This window comes from Cyanistes caeruleus, chromosome 2, assembly GCF_971803275.1.
Source record: "Cyanistes caeruleus chromosome 2, bCyaCae1.hap1.1, whole genome shotgun sequence".
In the NCBI taxonomy this organism is placed as follows: Eukaryota; Metazoa; Chordata; class Aves; order Passeriformes; family Paridae; genus Cyanistes; species Cyanistes caeruleus.
The window spans coordinates 71,581,273-71,599,342 of NC_141702.1; the positions used below are offsets into that span (position 1 = coordinate 71,581,273).

Below are 18,070 nucleotides of genomic sequence, written 5' to 3' on the forward strand. Positions count from 1 at the left end.
CTTAACCTCTACAATAGCAGTCACTTAAATAAAACCAAGCAAAAAAGCAGTAGGACAAATAAGGACAACTGGGCTTGCATTAAAGAGAAACTACTGAAAATCTTCCTTTTCGTTCAGTTAAGTATGTAAGAGTCAGTAGAAGACTTAGTTTTGTTTGTAAGGAATATGAACCTTAGGTAGAACATAATGATACGAAATGTATTTATAAGCTAACAGGGCCCATGAATGTCAGGAAAATGGACAATGATAATTTTAGCTTTTTCTAAGAATGCTCAAAAATTATCATTAGATTATTCTACTTATATAATTTACTTAAGTAAAAAAATTAAACTTTCCAAAGTTACTAAAATGCATTTACACCAACTCATTTCCATTTTAAAAGGGAGTTTTTCTACGGCTTACTCATTCAGGACTTGACCACTTCCAACACGTTAAACAACAGGTACAGTTACTAAATAATTGGGATTCAAAAAGTAACTATTCACTGATAAACACCAAACAAGCTTTCAGGCAAACAGGTTTATCTCAACTTGCAACAATATAAACATTTAGAATCCATTTACAGGCTGCTTTCAGCCAGGCAGTGCAAGATAAAATCTGCTAACAAGTTAGCAGTAGACACAAATTCAAGCGCGCACATGGAGTGTGGTCCTGGATGTTAACTTGTAACCTGCTTTTAATTTGTAATTATCTCATTAGATCATACACCAGTCATTTGTACTCCGAAAGCAGCTGGGTAAAGCAAGCACAATTCATACACAGATGCCATTTACTTTATCAAATCGGTGTCATTTCCTCATTGAACAGACCATTTAAACTTTGAGCTAAAGAACACGGAGAGCACTCACGGAGAGGGGACAAGAGCTCCGATCTTTTCTGGACGTATTCCATTTCCACGCTGCTGTACCGCTCCTGATCAGCCAGACGATCCACAGACTTCAGCTGAGCCACGTAGCCATCCAGGAAGCAATCCAGGAGCGCCACCAGCTGCTCGGCCACGATGCTGCGGAGGTTGCTGTCCACCTGGGGATACACCACCTTCAGGATGACACCGTGCTGACGCGCTATTGCCGCGCGGACGCCACTGGAGGCTTGGGAAAACAACACAGGGAACGTTAAAGCAATACTCCAATCACCGCAGCAATCTATGGCAAAGTGTAAGAAAAACATTATTGTGTATAAATTAAAAAATAAAAAAATACAAGGGAAAAAAGCTAAAGAATGTTTTTGTTTTGAAAATCAAAGTAAGAACTCCACCTCTGCAATAAATGACTACTCTCATCTACTTTTACATAGTAAACTGGGCCAAGACATGGTAAACAAAAAGCCTGAGCAATGCAGATCTATGCTGCCAACTACCAACATCAGCTCTTTTTCCAGAAGAAAATAATTACTTGCACCATTTCTGGGCAAAGTAAGAGAATACACACAAGGAAAAAGTAACTTCTGTTAAGGTGATGTAAATACTTTGATATGGTCATCAAAACACAAGAGCAAAAGAGTTTGCATGGGTCCTGCTTTTGTGAGGAGGAATATAGATTGGAAGATTTTTGTCTTGGAACCACTGAACAAATGCATTTTACATGTAGAGGCTACAAGGAAGCTTAAACACCAACTGGAAAGTGCTTGCTTCTAAGAACATTTGTTCTGATAGTTTTTCACACTATTAAACCATCAAAACAAAACACATTTAAGCAAGTTAGGAATCATCAGTCCTTTTAAAACAGCTACTGGTCATATTTGATGATTTATTTTAATATTATGTACCCCACAGATCTGCCAACCAGAACCAATGCATTAAAAAAAATTAAAAAAATTCTAAAATTAGTTTCCCAAACTTGTGATTTTATAGCCAAGTTTGCAATGCAAGTTTTAAAAAGCCATCATCAGTACTGGACAAACTAAGTTTCATTGATTCATCCCATTTCACTCCCCCAATGAAAACCTCATTTTCACTTACTCTCACTGACAACCCTGTGGCAGCTTTTAACAGTGAGTTTAAAATTCCAACTTAAATTCATGTGTTCTGAAGCTTATGAACTTGTAATAGTATTTTCTCACCTGTCCATGGAATATATTCAGGTTCTCTTTCTGGAAGTTCTCCTGTTTTATATAAAGAGGCTCTAGACTGACGATACTGACAGGCAGCTTGTAGCATATCCTATTGAAAGGTAAGGATGTGAGAATTTTAAAGTCTACCTCAGTATACACCGACCACAAAAGATGCTGTCTTTTGTAATTCTGAAACCTTCTTTTAATATCCACACACTTTCTACACCACTTTCTCAGTTGGACAGAAGGAACATTCTGACTGAGGAAGAAACCTCAGTGCTCAAACACAAGCACTTAACATTTTGCTACATATTCATGACTTCACAACTTCCAACAAAGCTGCAACTTCTCAATTACCTTTAACAGTGGCACAGGAGGAAAAGGAATGTCCCTAATTCTGCCCAAGGCTGTCTTTTCTTTCCTACTGTATTTGGACATGTGAAAACACATTCACTTTTCTTCTCATGTCAGTAACTCGGATGTGCTACACTTGTTCTGTGCTTTTTAATGTTTATTTTCCCCTCCCACAAACATCTTGGTGAAGACAGTTCTGTACCTTAATGATGTTGTTCACATTGACAACTATCTGGGCCCACTCAATTGATTCAATAGGCATATCTTTCAGGATTTGTTCCTCCTCTTCTAATAAGCATTCAAAGATGGAATCTATCTGGGATACCTTGAAGACAGAAAGAAAAGTTACACTGAACACAAACATGTCCATTATCAGCTGATACCTAAAAGCCAAGAGCTGTATAGAAAAATAAGAACATTAGTATAAACCACATAAATAGCAAAAAATATAAAAAAGCTAGCAACTACCTTAATGCATAATGAGATCATCAGCTTATGGTTCATACAATACTTAAAACTACAAACAAATACCTTCTTTCTGGACTTAAAACTAAAAGGGGAAAAAAAAAAATCCTCATTACTGGAGACAACTCCATACACTCCATTAAGCATATTCCTCTATAATTTTCTGGAATATTTGGCAGTAGAATCTTTGTTAGATAAACTATACTGGATAAAAAATCTGCTTTAAAATAGCAGACTATTATTTCTGTTTTCTTTTATATTTATCTTTCTCCCTTAGCAACTATTGTTCTCTGCAGTAAAAAACCTCCTAAGAATAAATGTTTTGTGCATAGTTCTTCTTAAGAAGGAAGAAAGAAATAAAGACGGAGCACTTGACTGGAACGCAGCATAAACTGAGAACTAACTTAGCTTGACTAATGCTAGAGAAGACAAAAATTAGAAGCGACTGAATTAATGTAATTCCATCCAGGATAGCTCATCAAAGCAGCTCTCCTATCTGGAAAGCTTCATACTCTTCAGTAAATCCCTTAAAAATTATAGTTTAGCATGCATCTTCTTATGTGTCGGAGAATTTTAGTTGTCTTTTCCATCGCTCATCCATGTTGGGTAGTTGGAAATTGTAACAACTTTACTTCTACTAAAATTTGTCGAAATTCATGTTTCAGCTGCAGACACCAAAAAGTGAGGACAACACTATCACATTAACCGTATTTAAAGGGTAGTTGTGTAAAGTTGAATTGATTTTTACAGTTCCACAGGGAAAAGTTTCAAAGTACACTTCAAAGCATTGTAATGTTTACCACATGCAAGGCTATACAGTAGTAATTCAGGAAGGACAGGTTTCTTACCTCCCTGAAGAACACATCCGCAGGGGTAAGGCTTGGTGGAATATCACATTCCCTTTTGTTTAATGCAATCAGAATAGCAGCATTCACCAGCTCAGGCAGCCTGGAGTGGTGATTCTTGAGAACAATAGCTGCTGCCAGTTTCTCTGCATGCTCACAGAGCAACAGTCGAGTGGCCATCGGCATCCCTCGCACTGGAAAACTGCCCAGACGTTCAAATACACCAACCTTTTATTAAAAAAAACAAAACAAAATACCCCGTGCACTTTAAACAGTGTCCTAGAGGAATCAAGACAAAGTAATAAACTATGTGTGTTAATACCAACAGAACAGTAGGATTTACCTGATGAAGAAACTCAATGAAGAAGGAGTGCGCTTTTGTCTTATCCTCTAGCTGATGAAGAAGAATTAGAGATGTGTTGCTGAAACCAGCTGCTTCTGAAAAAAGTAAAATCTTAGGTCAGAGCACTTGATATCTTCATTTCTGGACAACTGTATTTTTTGCCTCTGAGGTGTCAGTTTTTACAGTGGTATCACACTGGTACCTTTTACAGTAGATGCACACATTTATATACTGCTTACCACGCTATTTTTAATCAGGTTTTTTCAACTCTATCATGGCTGAGGTAAAGCTTTTAGAAGAAATAAAGTATCTTTAGATTAGTACTATTCTGAAATACCCAATATGCTGTTAAAATAGCAGCTCATGAGCATATTCTAGTTTTAGTAGGATTCAGACTCATATTTCTATCCTCATAGTGGACTAGCTATTGTTAAATTTATTATGCCCTAGACCACAGCTACCAGAAACTAGTAACTAGCGTTAACAGGAATTTGTATCTAATTAACTCTGCATCCAGATTTTTTTTTATAAACTGTGTGCTTATAATATCAAGATAAAAAACTTGGAAGAACTACCACTGAGCAAAATTAGCAAGACAATTTCCAAGAAGCTATCAATTTTCATTTCTGGCTTTAGTCAGAAATAAACACAGACAGGCTGCCAAATTAAAAATAAAGTTGATTCAGAAAATAGTAAGGATGTGATGCCTGACAATTTCCAACTGGCTGCCCCACACAAACAACAACAGGAAACATCATCCATCTGCAACTATTTACATGAATTTTCGAATTAGGCCTCTACTCTAACTGGCAACTACCACCTAGAGGCTCAAGGCCAATTTCAAATTAAAACTGGTAAGAGACACCAAAGCTTGAACAAAGAAGTTTCTTGCTGAAAACATGCCTGCTTTAATCCTTTATGTACAACAAATACTTGTAAACCAACTTCTCTAGTTCTTTTTTAGGCAGACATAAATACCAAAGCCCCACAGGAACACCAGCTCACTCTACCCAGGAGCCAAGGTGAGCAGAACCTGTGCAGTTACACTGACAAAAGGGCTAAGAATGAACAAAAAAGCTCTCTCTTAACACATCTATTTTTTGGAAAATGATTCAAAACTACTCAAGGGATCTTGGAAATACTGAAGTGATCTGATCCTTGCACAAAGTACTCTTCTCAGAAATATATTTTCCTTGTTGTTTGTGCTTACCATATGAAGTTAAGAACTAATCACAGCAGACTGCAAGTTTATCTGGTAATATCATAATTAATCATCTTTAAGTCTTTCTGGAAATGTATCTAGTGGTGACAGAGGGCAAGGGACACCTATTCCTTCTTTGCAAAGCTTAAAGTATAATGTTATTTAGAATATTATAGATACTGTTTTCAGGAAAAAAAAACAACAAAACCAACCAATCCCCGCACCAAAAAAACCCCAAAACAACAACAACAAAAAACAAAACACCCAAAACCCTAACCCACAACCAAGCAAACAAAAAACCCAAACAAACAAACCAAAAAAACCCCAAAAAGCTCAAAACCCAACAAATTACATTTACCTTCAGGTACAGATTCAGCCCATCTTGGATCAGAGGCAGGGTAATCATCCATTAAGTCCACACTGATCTGAGTCACTGCTCTATCCAGTTCAGCATCAGAATCCATATCTGCATTACTTGGAAAGACCTCAATTACCATGCTTTGTGCATTGACAATATCTTTTCTGAAATAAATGAAACACAGTATGCTAAATAAAATCAACTGACAAGATTATTGAAAAAAGAAGCCCTTAGTTAATCAGGATTTTCTGATACACTTTTTGTGAAGTGCTTTAGATTATACACATCAAACATTTTTTGCACTCTCTCTCTAAACTAAGTGTGGATAAAAAGCATTCCAATTCTTTAAAAGCAAGCAGGCTGCACAACTTTTAAATCAAAAGAGCATAAGCCAGGAGTCAAGGCACATTTTTTTTTATTACCTCTATTATTATTAAAGAGAAAAGACTCATCACACAAAGCTAAGCCTGGATGTATCTGGTAGTTAAGTCACTAAATTTCTACTGCTTGCTTTAAAATTTTCTCCATTTTCTCAATCACCCCCACTAATGTACTAATGGCACGCTTGGGGACGCTTGTAAAAGCTCTCAGGAAAATGCTTCAGCCAGTAAAATGCATTATTTTTATTTCCTATAAATTCAAAGAATCCTCTCTTATTCATATCAATAAGTAAAAGAGCAAGAAGCAAGCAAATACAGATCTCCAAGGCATGAACTTGTACTTCTATGTAAGAATTACGCAATATACACAAAACCCAGAGATTTGATTTTGTGACTAAAATGTTACAGTATTCTGACTAAGAAGGGGTATTGTGAGTCCAATACTGGAAGTATTTATATTTTTCCTGAAACTTTCAGTTTGAATGCTCACATGACTAAGATGTCTACAAATTAAAAAAAAGCAACCCAGCAGTGCATCCAAAAATTGCACAAAGATAACTAAAGCAAAGGATACTCTTGAAAAACTGGAATATACTGGATCTTCTGTTGAAAATGAAAGTCCCATCTTTACTACACAACAGGATGTGTTTCCAAGGAAATTACATGGGACTTTATTAGCTCCTTCAAATCACGAAGCACCCTCAAAAAGGGTCAACTTGATCTTTCCATAGAACTTCCTACCCCCTCTAAAGACCCCTAAAGCTCTAAAGTAAAGCTGCCACAGCTACTGTACAGCTGGAACACTTGGCACACTTTACACTTCCAGTGGCTGCACAACCTTCCATTATTTGGTCTGCATCAACTCACTGGCCATCTGGATAGGCCACTGCTACACCTGTTCTGTGCAAGACTGCTCCATTCATTTTACCAGACTATTTTTTTCTGAAAAATAATTCAGAATAACTATTATATACATAAAATTATTATTTTCTTCTAGTTTCATAAATATAACCCAGATTTTTATTGAAATAATTTCCAACTCTCATACTATTTCACGCTGTTTTCCTTACTACCTCCCACTTCCTTTTGTTTTCAGTTCCCTTGTACACATCCTCAGTGAGATCATGTTTGTTAGCTGTGCTCTCAGACCACAGCTATTCCAGCCATCTTCAGCAGCACTTCTGTTTAATGACACTTCTGAACACATGCAGAATTTGTCTAAATTCTGTGCCTGTTTACAGATCTTGTATTGGCATCCTCTATTCTCTGTGCCTAATCCCTTTCATTATCTTTTACCTCTATGGCAAAAGGCATCTTGTTATCTTAAACCTGTTCCTTCCAATTTTTAAGACCATTTTAGGAGATTAGTCCTAAAGAGGGTTTGGGGGTTGCTTGTTTCATTTTCTAAACACAAAAATAATGAAAACAATCCTGTCTAAATATAATTAGTCTAAGCCTACAGATCTGTTTATCTTCTTTCTCCTTCTCCTCCTTTGTTTACATCACTCAACATCAAACCTTGCAGGAGCATTGCATGCCTCCCCACACTCCAACTGTTTTAATCAGGATAGTTTGACAAACAGGGTATTTTTTTCCACTCATTCTTCCATATCAGCCAATCTGAAAAAAAATATCATCCTGCCCAAAATCTGCCATAGCAGTTAATCTTCATGGCCATAAGTATATTCAAAAGTAATACTGAAAACAACTAGGCAAATAAAAATGAGGATGAAAGTTTTTTCAACAACAAAACACTACTTACTAAAGAATAAAGAAGACAAAATGAAAAGGTGAAAGTTGTTTCACTGGCACAAATGTACACACAGAATTTACACAGAGTAAGTGACAAATGATTGAAATTACAGAAGTCTGCTTCTTTCTAGCACATCTCCCTTCTTCACTAGCCCAAGGTGTATTTAACACTTTCCTAATAAAGATGTGTGTCATTAAAATAGCTACAACTAAAATAACACAGGAATATCCTACCCAAGACAATCTCTTACTCAAATGCAACAGTGCCTTGAAAAACAGCACACAAAGTGTCAAAAACAAAGTGCAATTTCTACCTGCAGTATTGTAGAAAAGCAGCTTTCAGTAATTTGGTTTTATCTTCTTGAGCTATGATTTCTAGCCTACCAGCTGCATCAAATGCAGGACTCTGAAAACACAAAATAAAAACATCAGCTAAAAGACAAATACTAATCTTCATTACAAAATGAAAATAAAATTTTTAAGTAGTAATGCCACAGATTTAAAATAAAATCACCACCAGGAAGCAGTTGTGTTTATTAAGTCAAACACAAACCTCTAAGATACATTACAGTCAAAGTCACACAGAGGTTTGACCAAAATTCACACCATCTGCAAAGGAACTTACACCAACTTTTTCTGCCCATCAGATTTTTTAATGATAGTTATTTGAAGATTCAAACACACCATTTTTGATAGGATTTTAAAGGTATTCCTGAATACTATCATCCACTAAAACGGTTTAACTGCAGACAAATTTAACTAGAAATGAGTTTGTTAAGAAAAACAGTTTAATCAGAGCAATCACACAAAGGCCTTCCACTAAAATCCTAGTTAATAATAACAACTGATTATAGTGTTATATTAGGCCTAGTGATAGACAGCAACACACCCACAAGGAAAAAAATTCATGGAAACCTCAACTGTGAAACAAAGGAAAGCAAAAAAAGCTACCCAGACTGGCAGATGTAAAAAATTTTCTCTTGAAAACTACCTTCATTACAAGTGTTTGAGTCTCTATTTAAAAAAAACCCCAAAACTTTAAAACCCAAACAAGCCAGGATTTCCACAGTGATAATTCAAAAGTGACATAAAAAACCACTTTTCTTGTACCTTGTTTTCAACCAGGCAAGCAAATAACCATTACCTCACTTCTTGGTCCAGCAATAGAAGAGGACAGGGCATCTTCAAGGTCTTCAGGAAGCACAGAAATATTTTCCCTTGACAAGATAGTGAGAAGTCCACTTTTTTTGGCAAAGAAGATGGGAAGGCTATTACAGGAACCTGCTCCTAAAATACTATCTCCTAAAATAAGGAGAGGGAAAAAAAGCAAGCACATAAATACCACTACATTTTAAACCCAAAACTTAAGAATTTCATAGACAATTATTGACTTTTGTCATTAATCAATCAACAGGAATGGATAACTGGACCTGACTTGGAAAAATTGTGGAACTATTTGCTACTCTAGATGTAGACTTCCAGATACTGCAAGTGTTAAAGAAAAAAGAAAAAGGAAAAAGAATAAAAAATTGAAGATCTGGTTAATTCAAATTCTACCTAAGGACCAATGTTCCTGCCATACTTGAAAACACCTTTGAAGGTCATGGATGACGTACTTAGAGACATCTGGCACTGAGTTAATTTCAAGGAAAAAAATCAACCTACAGTGAATGTTGGAAAAGAGAAAAAGCAAGGAAAAAGCCCCACAAGCAAAATTCCCCATTTTTCACATATCAAGAACAGGGATCTGTTTCATTTTCATTTGAAACACTGTAGAGTAACAATAATGGATGTCACATCAACACTTCTTCATGCACTTAAGAGAAATTCCCAACTTGAAACATTTAATAAAAGAGCACAAGTATGACACTGCTCTCTGAGATATCTAAATACTGTAAAATACTGAATTAGGAGGTACCAACAAAATGTGACTTCCCTCCACAGCAAGTTACCTTGTAGGCCAAATATGATTTTTTCCTGTGGTAAGGAAATTCTGCCAGTTCCAGTGGAACAAGCAAACACTTCATCTTCCTTATAAAGGTAAGCAGCATGGCTGAAGTAATCTGGGACTACCAGGCAGCACAACACTTCATCTTCTGACTGAAAGTGTTGAATACAAACAATATCACATATATAATCAACTCCTTAAACATTTAAAAATTTTAAATGCTAATCCATGTTGCCTGAACTTGTTTTAATTTTTAACAGTGAGGTATGGATGCAACTTAAAACCTAAAAAAACTAATAAAATCGTTTTTAATTTGCCCTAAAATTTTAGATCCTGGGGTTTTTTCCCCCCTTCCATATGCATTATATTCTTTCTAATTTCACAAGGAGCAATAAGTAAACAGATCAATTATTCAACAGTTTTCACATTCTTCTTCCACCTTTGAGCTTTAAGATGCCATTACAGGCAGTGGGGAGAGGGGGAAGAGTGGAAGAAGTTTACCAAAGAAATCTAATCCCCAGCTTTATGCTTCCAGAAGACACAGCACAGGCAATCAATGTGTCCTCCCCTCCCAGTAAGCCAGCTGTCTAGCAAGGACCAAAAAACAGATCTCTTAATTCCTTGTCCTGCAATAAGTCTCAGAGTTTGAGATCTGTTCTAAATGGATTACAAGAGCATACAATAAAATCACTCTGTAGAAACTTTCACAGACAGCACAAAAATGAAAATAAATCAGCAGGAGTTAGATTAGACTTATTTTTGGGGGTTTTTTTCTTACACCTTAAAAAGCAAAGCATAAACTTTACATACAGTTGGTACTAAACATTAAGAGATGCTGGTACATATTTTCCTCAGAGTATTACAAATACATACTTGCAAGGGAAACTGATTTTCCTTTAGACAAAAACCTGACATATGATTTATGTACAGGAATACTCTGAAACACTGAACTTTCCTAAGCTGGTATCTGAACCTCCATTAGCATACCTGAAAAGATGGATTATACTGTGTGACCTCCACAACAACATCATCAGACATCTGACAGCCTTTATCTTCTACTGTTATCAGAGTGTAGTAGACAAGACATGGACGATCTCCAGGATGCCATGCTGCAGCAAGTATGACCAGTCCATCACTATTCAACAACAGATATCACACCATTGAGAGATGATTATTACATATTTTACTTGCTCAAACACTAGCACTCAAAAGAAAGATACCTTACTACAGTCTCAACTAGATATTGGTCAATCTTTAATTTTTTTAGAAAGAAAAACTGCTATTGGTCTTTCAAGTTACTTTATTAACAGTATTCATATTGCAGTACAAAACTGAACCAGGGCAGCTGTAATTTCATGCAATTAAATCAAATGCAAGAGATTCTAAATTCTCTGCATCTGCTGGAACAAGTTACCGTGCTTATTTTTTGTCTTTGTAAAATCAAGACTAAACAAATACACAATCCTGATAAAATGACACTAAAAAAAGTAAAAGGAATTATTATCAGGTAAAGGATTTGTAATGCTAAACAGATGATAGCATGAAATATAGGATAACCTAATCACCTAATATAAGGTGCTTACTTTATCAACAGTTCCACTCTAGCAAAATTAAACTGCAATTGCTTACATAAAGTTTTTCAGGAAAACAGAATAGATTTATGTCATTAATGAAGGTCTTACCAGATGCAAACATACTCCCTTACCGGTTCTGTTGCAAATCCATGTATTGTATATTTACTCCTCCTTTAATATCTTCATAGTTACTTTCAGACCCCTAAAAAAAGAAATACATCTGTTGTGTAACTATATAAACAGACTATCAATTAAAAGGAACACACTAAACCTTTCCAGTTGAGCTGGCTCTTACCCAAATTGCATCTGTAATATGTTCTTTCAGGATCCTGTTGATATCCCAGCTGAGAATGTAACGTTCTGATGAATCATCAATCTCCCATTTGTTTAGATTTGAACTTGTTAGCATGTAAAAGCTTGATCTCTCTCTATCCCAAAGAACGCTAGAAATCTGCATTTAAAAAATGAAAAAGCTAAAAAGGTTAAAGGAAAGCCTGAATATTTGGATAGAATAATCTAGACCACTCTCAATCACAAGAGTCAACTTCCTTGGGCAATCTCCAAAAACTGCACTCAAGATGAGCATTATGATAATTTCCAAGAGAAGCCTTATTTTATAGATAGAAGAGCATCTATACTAAATACATTTTTTGTACTTCCTGCAAACTTCTGTGGAGTTCATTAGCAAAACACAACCCAATCATCAACCCTTGGCAGTGCTGAATCAGAAAAGAATTACAGGTTGTTTCTTCAATTAGTAATGAGGCTATCACTAGAAAGGGGTAGGATATGCAACCATTTTATTTTCCCTAGGAAGGAGTGTTATTCCAAAATCTCCTTTCATTCAGATCTAAAGAGCAAGCCAGCATTTGCCTTCATAAAACATACTGATTTATTTGGTTTCTGTCTTTGTTTCAAATTTCAAAGAAATATAAGTAACATAAATGAGCTGAGTGACTCCTGTCTTTTTTTGTCACCACACATCCTTACACAATCTTTTCTTTTTCCTTTCTTAAACACAGGCTAGAAATTACAAAAAGAAATTAAAGATCAATGTTTCTCAAGCTTACCACAGCATCATTTCCAGGAGACAATATACCCAGGAGAGAAGAAACCTTTCTACCAATTCCAGAAAACATGCCCTGTCCCTGTGGCAGGGCGTGTTGATGAATTCTGCCAGAACTATCAGGTATCAATCGGACTAGTTGACCTCTGGAAGATGATAAAATAAAGCTTCCTCCCTAACAAAAAGAGAAAGCAACTACATTAAAGAAAAATAAAAATCACATTCTAGAAAACTCTACTGTCAGCTAAAATTCTTCACGTCAGCTCATATGGGTAAACACGGAACAAGACAAGGCATCCTTAGAAAAAAAATAAACATCTCACAGGTACTTAGCACAGGCAGAGACTCATTTTCTTAGCTTCATATGACATTTTTATCCATTATTTAAGTTTCAATTAGTTTCAGTTAATTTCAGTTAAACAACAGAACTAAACTCTCATGTAATCCTTGGAATTTAATGATAAAAAATAGCATTACCTTCACAACATTTATTGAGATTTAAGACAATTAAAACTGAGCATACTTTTCCATCTTTAGATTAGGAATAAAACAGGGATTTTAATATAAATCATACTGGCTTACCTTTACTGCTGTGAGGTAACTGCACAGAGAGCCTCCAAAGTCTGTGAAAGTGTCTGTATAGGATCCTTCATGTGCAAGATTGGGCCAGTAGCGCACAGAGCCTTCACTGGTGGCAACCATTATTGCCAGAGACTTGAAGTGAAAACGTAATTAAGAGAACAGACAAGATGATGATGATAATAATATTAAATCAGACTGCAGCTTAACCTAAAACATGTTATTTTACATATCAAGATTGTGGGTGACAAAGACACAAGAAAGCATGACTTGAAAGAATTTCAGATGCCAAGAGTTAAAAGCTACTATGGAAGACTTCAAATGCAGACTATAATTTAACAAAGAAACTGTTCTAGTGTCTTTAAGAGAAATATCAAATCACATGGTGGCTCTTCTCTTCAAAGGCACAGGCATAAGCATAACTCAGGAAATCACAGATACCAAACTAATAGTGTGAAGTAAGAGACTTTTCAGGTAAGAGATTTAGAGAAAAGCATTGTACTTTATCTACTGGTTGTTAAAAAAAATGTAAAAATTACAGAACATTAGAAGGAAGAACTGTAGCTGGGAGTTATTGAGATCCTTGGATTTTTCTAACCAATTTTTTACTAGACACTGACTTTCAGTTACCAAGCTAAAGGACAGCAAAATTTTAAAATACAATAAAAAGAAGTATTAAAATACAATAAAAGAAGTATTAGGGTTAGGGGCATTACTTCCTCTTAAATTTCTTTGGATATGACTAAGAACATTTCAGGTTTCATGAGATAATCCCAAAATACTAAAATTGTTTTTTGTCGTCTGGAAGAGTAACACAACAAATCAAAAGAAAAGATTGCATTACATATTCTGTGCTGCTCCTTACTTCCAAGGAGAGCTTCTTAGCCAGTTTTATCAGAGCATCACATATATTAACTGAAATCTAAGATGAAAATGAGAGGTTCTTCTTGTGAATGATAGCATCATCATTAACATACTTTCAGAACAGAACCCATCTTCGAACCTCATTCTCTAGCAGAGTAACTAACAAATTGCCACTTAGGAAACCAACCAGTCATGACAGATTAAGTCTATCCTTCCAGTGTCAGCTTCCTTACAAGGACCAGCCAAGGGAGGGTGCTGGGGTTTACCTCTCATCCATGGATACTGGAAATTAATCCACTGAAAAACGTTTACAGCCAGCACTTAAACTGCACTTGGTTAGACACCATTTTTGACTGCCCTGGTGTTTGTTAACCTCTTGGTTTACAGTATTTTTGTTTGTTATGAAAGCACATCAAGTAATCTTAAGAAAAACTATTATTTAATCTGATCCTGTAAGATGCATGTGGTGCAATTTAAAAGGACTAGCAGAAGTTTGTTTACTTTGAAGTTATTTACTGTCAATTATCAATCCTGATCTTTTGAATAGATAACACACCACCAAATGCTTTCAAATACTTTGGATATATCCTTTTGATAAAGAAGGATATATTCAAAGTTATTCTTAAAGCGCTTTTAAACACCAAAATTTAAAATGTGATCACCTGAAGAGAAGGTGCTTCACCTGAAGAATTGAGACAAAATATAGCTGCTAAATTAGAACTCCACTGGAAGTCACTGGGTGGCAGCTGCAATTCCTTGCACAGAGATAGCTGGAAGAAAGAAAGAGATGTCATAATAAATATGAGACTGGAAGAACTTATCCCACTGCCACAAAATCTTTAGACTTTAGACTGTAGACTGCTAAAAATGACATTTCAACTAACTGCGTAAGGGAACCAAAAAAATGTCATGAAACAATTTCAACAAGGTTGTCACAACCAGCAAACAGCTAAAAAACATCTTCAAATATCACTGGTTTTCTTTAGTTATTTTTGCGTGCTTCTCACAGCACTACAATATTGGATTATTTCCACTGGAGATTATTTGACTACTTCTTAATAAAATATTCTAAAAAATTAAAGTAGAAATGCTTGAGAAAACTTATTAGGTACTAACAGTGTAGAGTGGGGAAATGCTCCTCACTCCCTTATGCCTTTGCAGTTAAACAACCAGAAAAATTTTAATTCCTTGTAAAATCTTTCCAAGGGTCAGAACGTGTATATCTGACACTCCCCTGGAAGTGCAGGACCTTTATAAACAACATGCATTGTCCTGACTGAAAGAAACTGATTTTGTAACTACAGTTTTTCTCTGGCCATCTCTGAAAGTAACACTGTCCAGAGGGGATACAAAAATTCTTGACCTAAGAAATCAAGGTGAAACATATGTTCAGTACCTCTGAAATTAACCATGTTGTTGGGGTTTGTTGCAAGTTGAAAATTAGTCCCAGAGTAATCTAAACCAATCTGTAATATATCCATTAGATTTTAATTATCAAAGTAAGCTTTATCAGGACTATCTAACCTAAGAGCCACACCCATTAAAATACGAAGAATTAATCTTATTAATTAACAAGGTGACAATTAAAACGGAAGAGAGGAATATAAGAATTTTAAGCTCTCTCAAAAGCTTGAATTTCAGTTTCTTACTTACATGAGTAACAGTTGTTAGCATGACTTCATATCTATCCTCCTGGCTTTTGGGGGAAACCAGACAAACTCCAGTTGAAAAAAAAAAACCCAACCCCATAACTGCATAACCAGTTCAAATAGCAGAAAATACTTTCCATCAAGACTTTCCATCTTGACCCTTCAGTTACCTTAGCTACTGCAGACTGACCAATCTTCCAAATAATCAGCCTCTCTTTATGAACTAGCCAGGCCCATCCACATTCATCCACTTGAACGCTCAGCTGGTCATCAGCTGCATAAAAAAGTTACTTTTTTAAAGCATTCAGATTTTTAAAACACTGCAGAGTAACCTTTAAACCAATAAACTTTCACTCTTATACGAAAATAAGAAATATTTTCTATTAGATTAGTTTCCATGTTAGAATTTCCATCTATTTGATTAACATATCGAATTACTACATCTAGTTTAACAATCCATTTGATAAACCCTCAACCTTTGAGAATGAAAAGACAACCCTAAAATCCATTTCCATCCATTTAGAGCAGATTATAACAGCTTTGTAAATTGCTCAACAATTATTGTTTTTAAGATACATATTTGGTTCCTCTTATATCTACTATAAAGGAAAACCTTATTCACAGAGAAAAAATTGCATAGGAGACCAATTTCTTGAACTCAGGGAAAAGTTTGTATTACTAGGGCTTTTTGAAAGAGATAACAAATGGGAATTGAAATAAAGAAAAAAATTAAGCATCCACTTTAGGACACAGCAAAATCAAAACAAGTAAAAAAGGTGAGAAAGAAGCAATAAGTAAATGTTACTAAAAACCCTTGGTTTTTTACAATAAATTGCATAAGCAGCACCAGAATGGTATTTCCATGCATTCACATCCACATGAGTGGGTAATAATTATTGTTATATAGATAACCAGACTGGATTGAAAGCAAGGCACAGACATTTTAGCTCCCCCTGTAAAGTCAGCATTTCAGTGGCATCAACGACACATTAAGAATTCTCTCACCTATCAATTTTCATGGAGAAAAAGAACATCAATTCTTACCATCAGCCTTCTTCAGGGCTTCCATAACCTTAACAGGCAGAGAGGATCCAAAAGCCTTAACATCATAGTTAATAGTCTCAGTTGCTGTAGGAAGCTGGATAACTCTGGTAGGAGTCGCTCTTAAACAAAACAAAAAGTTACAGTTAACTTTTTATTGCTCCTTCATCAGTTTCAGCAGACATTTACTTCATGAGTATCTATTTAGAAACAGATTTATGTAAAATAAACATGCCTCCTCTGGGAACACCACCTAAAGCAATAATTTGGTGACTTCCTTACAGGCTGCTAGCCTGTAATCATCAAATCCTTTATTTTTAAAGAACTGACCTTGAATAGGCATTACTCCACCAGCAACAAACTCAACTTCCCTACACTCAGGTTACCAACAGAATAAAGACATCCACAACGTCAGGAGAAGCTCAGCAGAAGCTCTTCCCTGACTGCAGGGCCCACTTCCATCCCTAACTCTGGCACAGCTGGGCAATACACACCGTGCAACACTTCAAACACCCACAGCAGCTTGGATCCAACAGCACTTCTACCACCCTTAGTCTGCTGTGGAGACTACACTGCCTACCTCTTTCACAGTATCATCTATAAAAGCTGCTTTGCATCTTTCCTCACCTTCTCTCTCTGGAACAGCACAGTTCTCTGCTGTCTTTTGAACACAATTAGGTGGGCAAATTTCTCTGCTTTTAGAAGTTAATGCCCCCGTTTTATTTCTCCTCACAAGTGAAATGATGTCTCAGACCTTCCCGTGTGAAATGGCAAAAGCTGATACATAGCTAGTAGACAATCCTCACACACGGTTTGCAAAAATTAAGTAGACTTGAAGTAAAAGTTCCCTAAAACTGAACATGGGCAATCCTCTGTATCTCAACAACACGACAAATTGCCTAAGAGATTATGAAGCCTGAAACTGATCTGGGGCTCATGCTGTATCTCAGTTTTGATCCATATGGAAGGGGGAAAACAGGGGAAGAAGCTGAGGAGAGGGGTGAAATGCCTGAACTTTGCTTATTTTATCTTCTTTTTAAATACAGGAGTTCTTACATCTCATATGATATAGGAGTTATAACCTACAAAGAGATATTCATAACGCTGAACAGGAGGTACCGTATATTTACGGCTTTAATGTACAGTACTATAATGTAACCCACAGTGGCTCCAGCACCTAACAACGAGGGGAGGGACTCACCGCGCCGAGAGGGAGCCGCTCCTCCGCGCCGCCGGCGAGAACAGCACCGGGGAGGCGGCTGCCGCCACGACGGGCAGGCCCTTCTTGCCGCCCGGCCGGGAGAGCGGGCTGGGCGCGGCGCTGCCGAGGGTCCTGCGGGCCGAGCCGCCCGGGGTCCGCGGGGAGGCGGGAGCCGAGGGGAACATGGCTGTGGATGTGGGACCGCCGCCCGCCCCGCGCTCCCGCCAGGCGCCCGCTGAGCGCGTCACCGCGGGGCGGGGCCGCGCGCGAGCCGTCGGGAGCCGAACGAGCCGCGCGTGACCGAGAGGAGACGAACGGCACCGGCTGGAGCCGAACAGAGCCGAGCGGAGCCGAGCGCGGCGCGGCCCCTGCCGGCGAGCGGCGGAAACCCCTCGGCA

The 18,070-nt window shown here is 36.9% G+C and overlaps 1 protein-coding gene across 1 annotated transcript in view; it reads right to left on the bottom strand.

The window, feature by feature from the left end:
* Positions 1–18,024, bottom strand: part of NUP133 (nucleoporin 133) — a 30,194-nt gene extending 12,170 nt beyond the window's left edge. The window contains exons 1-18 of the mRNA XM_023923860.2: positions 17,673–18,024; positions 16,475–16,593; positions 15,601–15,704; positions 14,444–14,551; positions 12,921–13,052; positions 12,343–12,513; positions 11,568–11,723; positions 11,404–11,474; positions 10,686–10,833; positions 9,703–9,850; positions 8,895–9,052; positions 8,065–8,156; positions 5,619–5,782; positions 4,060–4,154; positions 3,720–3,944; positions 2,609–2,731; positions 2,062–2,161; positions 849–1,091 (exon numbers count right to left, since the gene is read on the bottom strand). Of these exons, the coding sequence (XP_023779628.2) occupies positions 849–1,091; positions 2,062–2,161; positions 2,609–2,731; positions 3,720–3,944; positions 4,060–4,154; positions 5,619–5,782; positions 8,065–8,156; positions 8,895–9,052; positions 9,703–9,850; positions 10,686–10,833; positions 11,404–11,474; positions 11,568–11,723; positions 12,343–12,513; positions 12,921–13,052; positions 14,444–14,551; positions 15,601–15,704; positions 16,475–16,593; positions 17,673–17,857 (2,542 nt within the window). The 5' untranslated portion in view covers positions 17,858–18,024. The remainder of the gene's footprint in view (positions 1–848; positions 1,092–2,061; positions 2,162–2,608; positions 2,732–3,719; positions 3,945–4,059; positions 4,155–5,618; positions 5,783–8,064; positions 8,157–8,894; positions 9,053–9,702; positions 9,851–10,685; positions 10,834–11,403; positions 11,475–11,567; positions 11,724–12,342; positions 12,514–12,920; positions 13,053–14,443; positions 14,552–15,600; positions 15,705–16,474; positions 16,594–17,672) is intronic.
* Between the last annotated feature and the right edge of the window lie 46 nt (positions 18,025–18,070).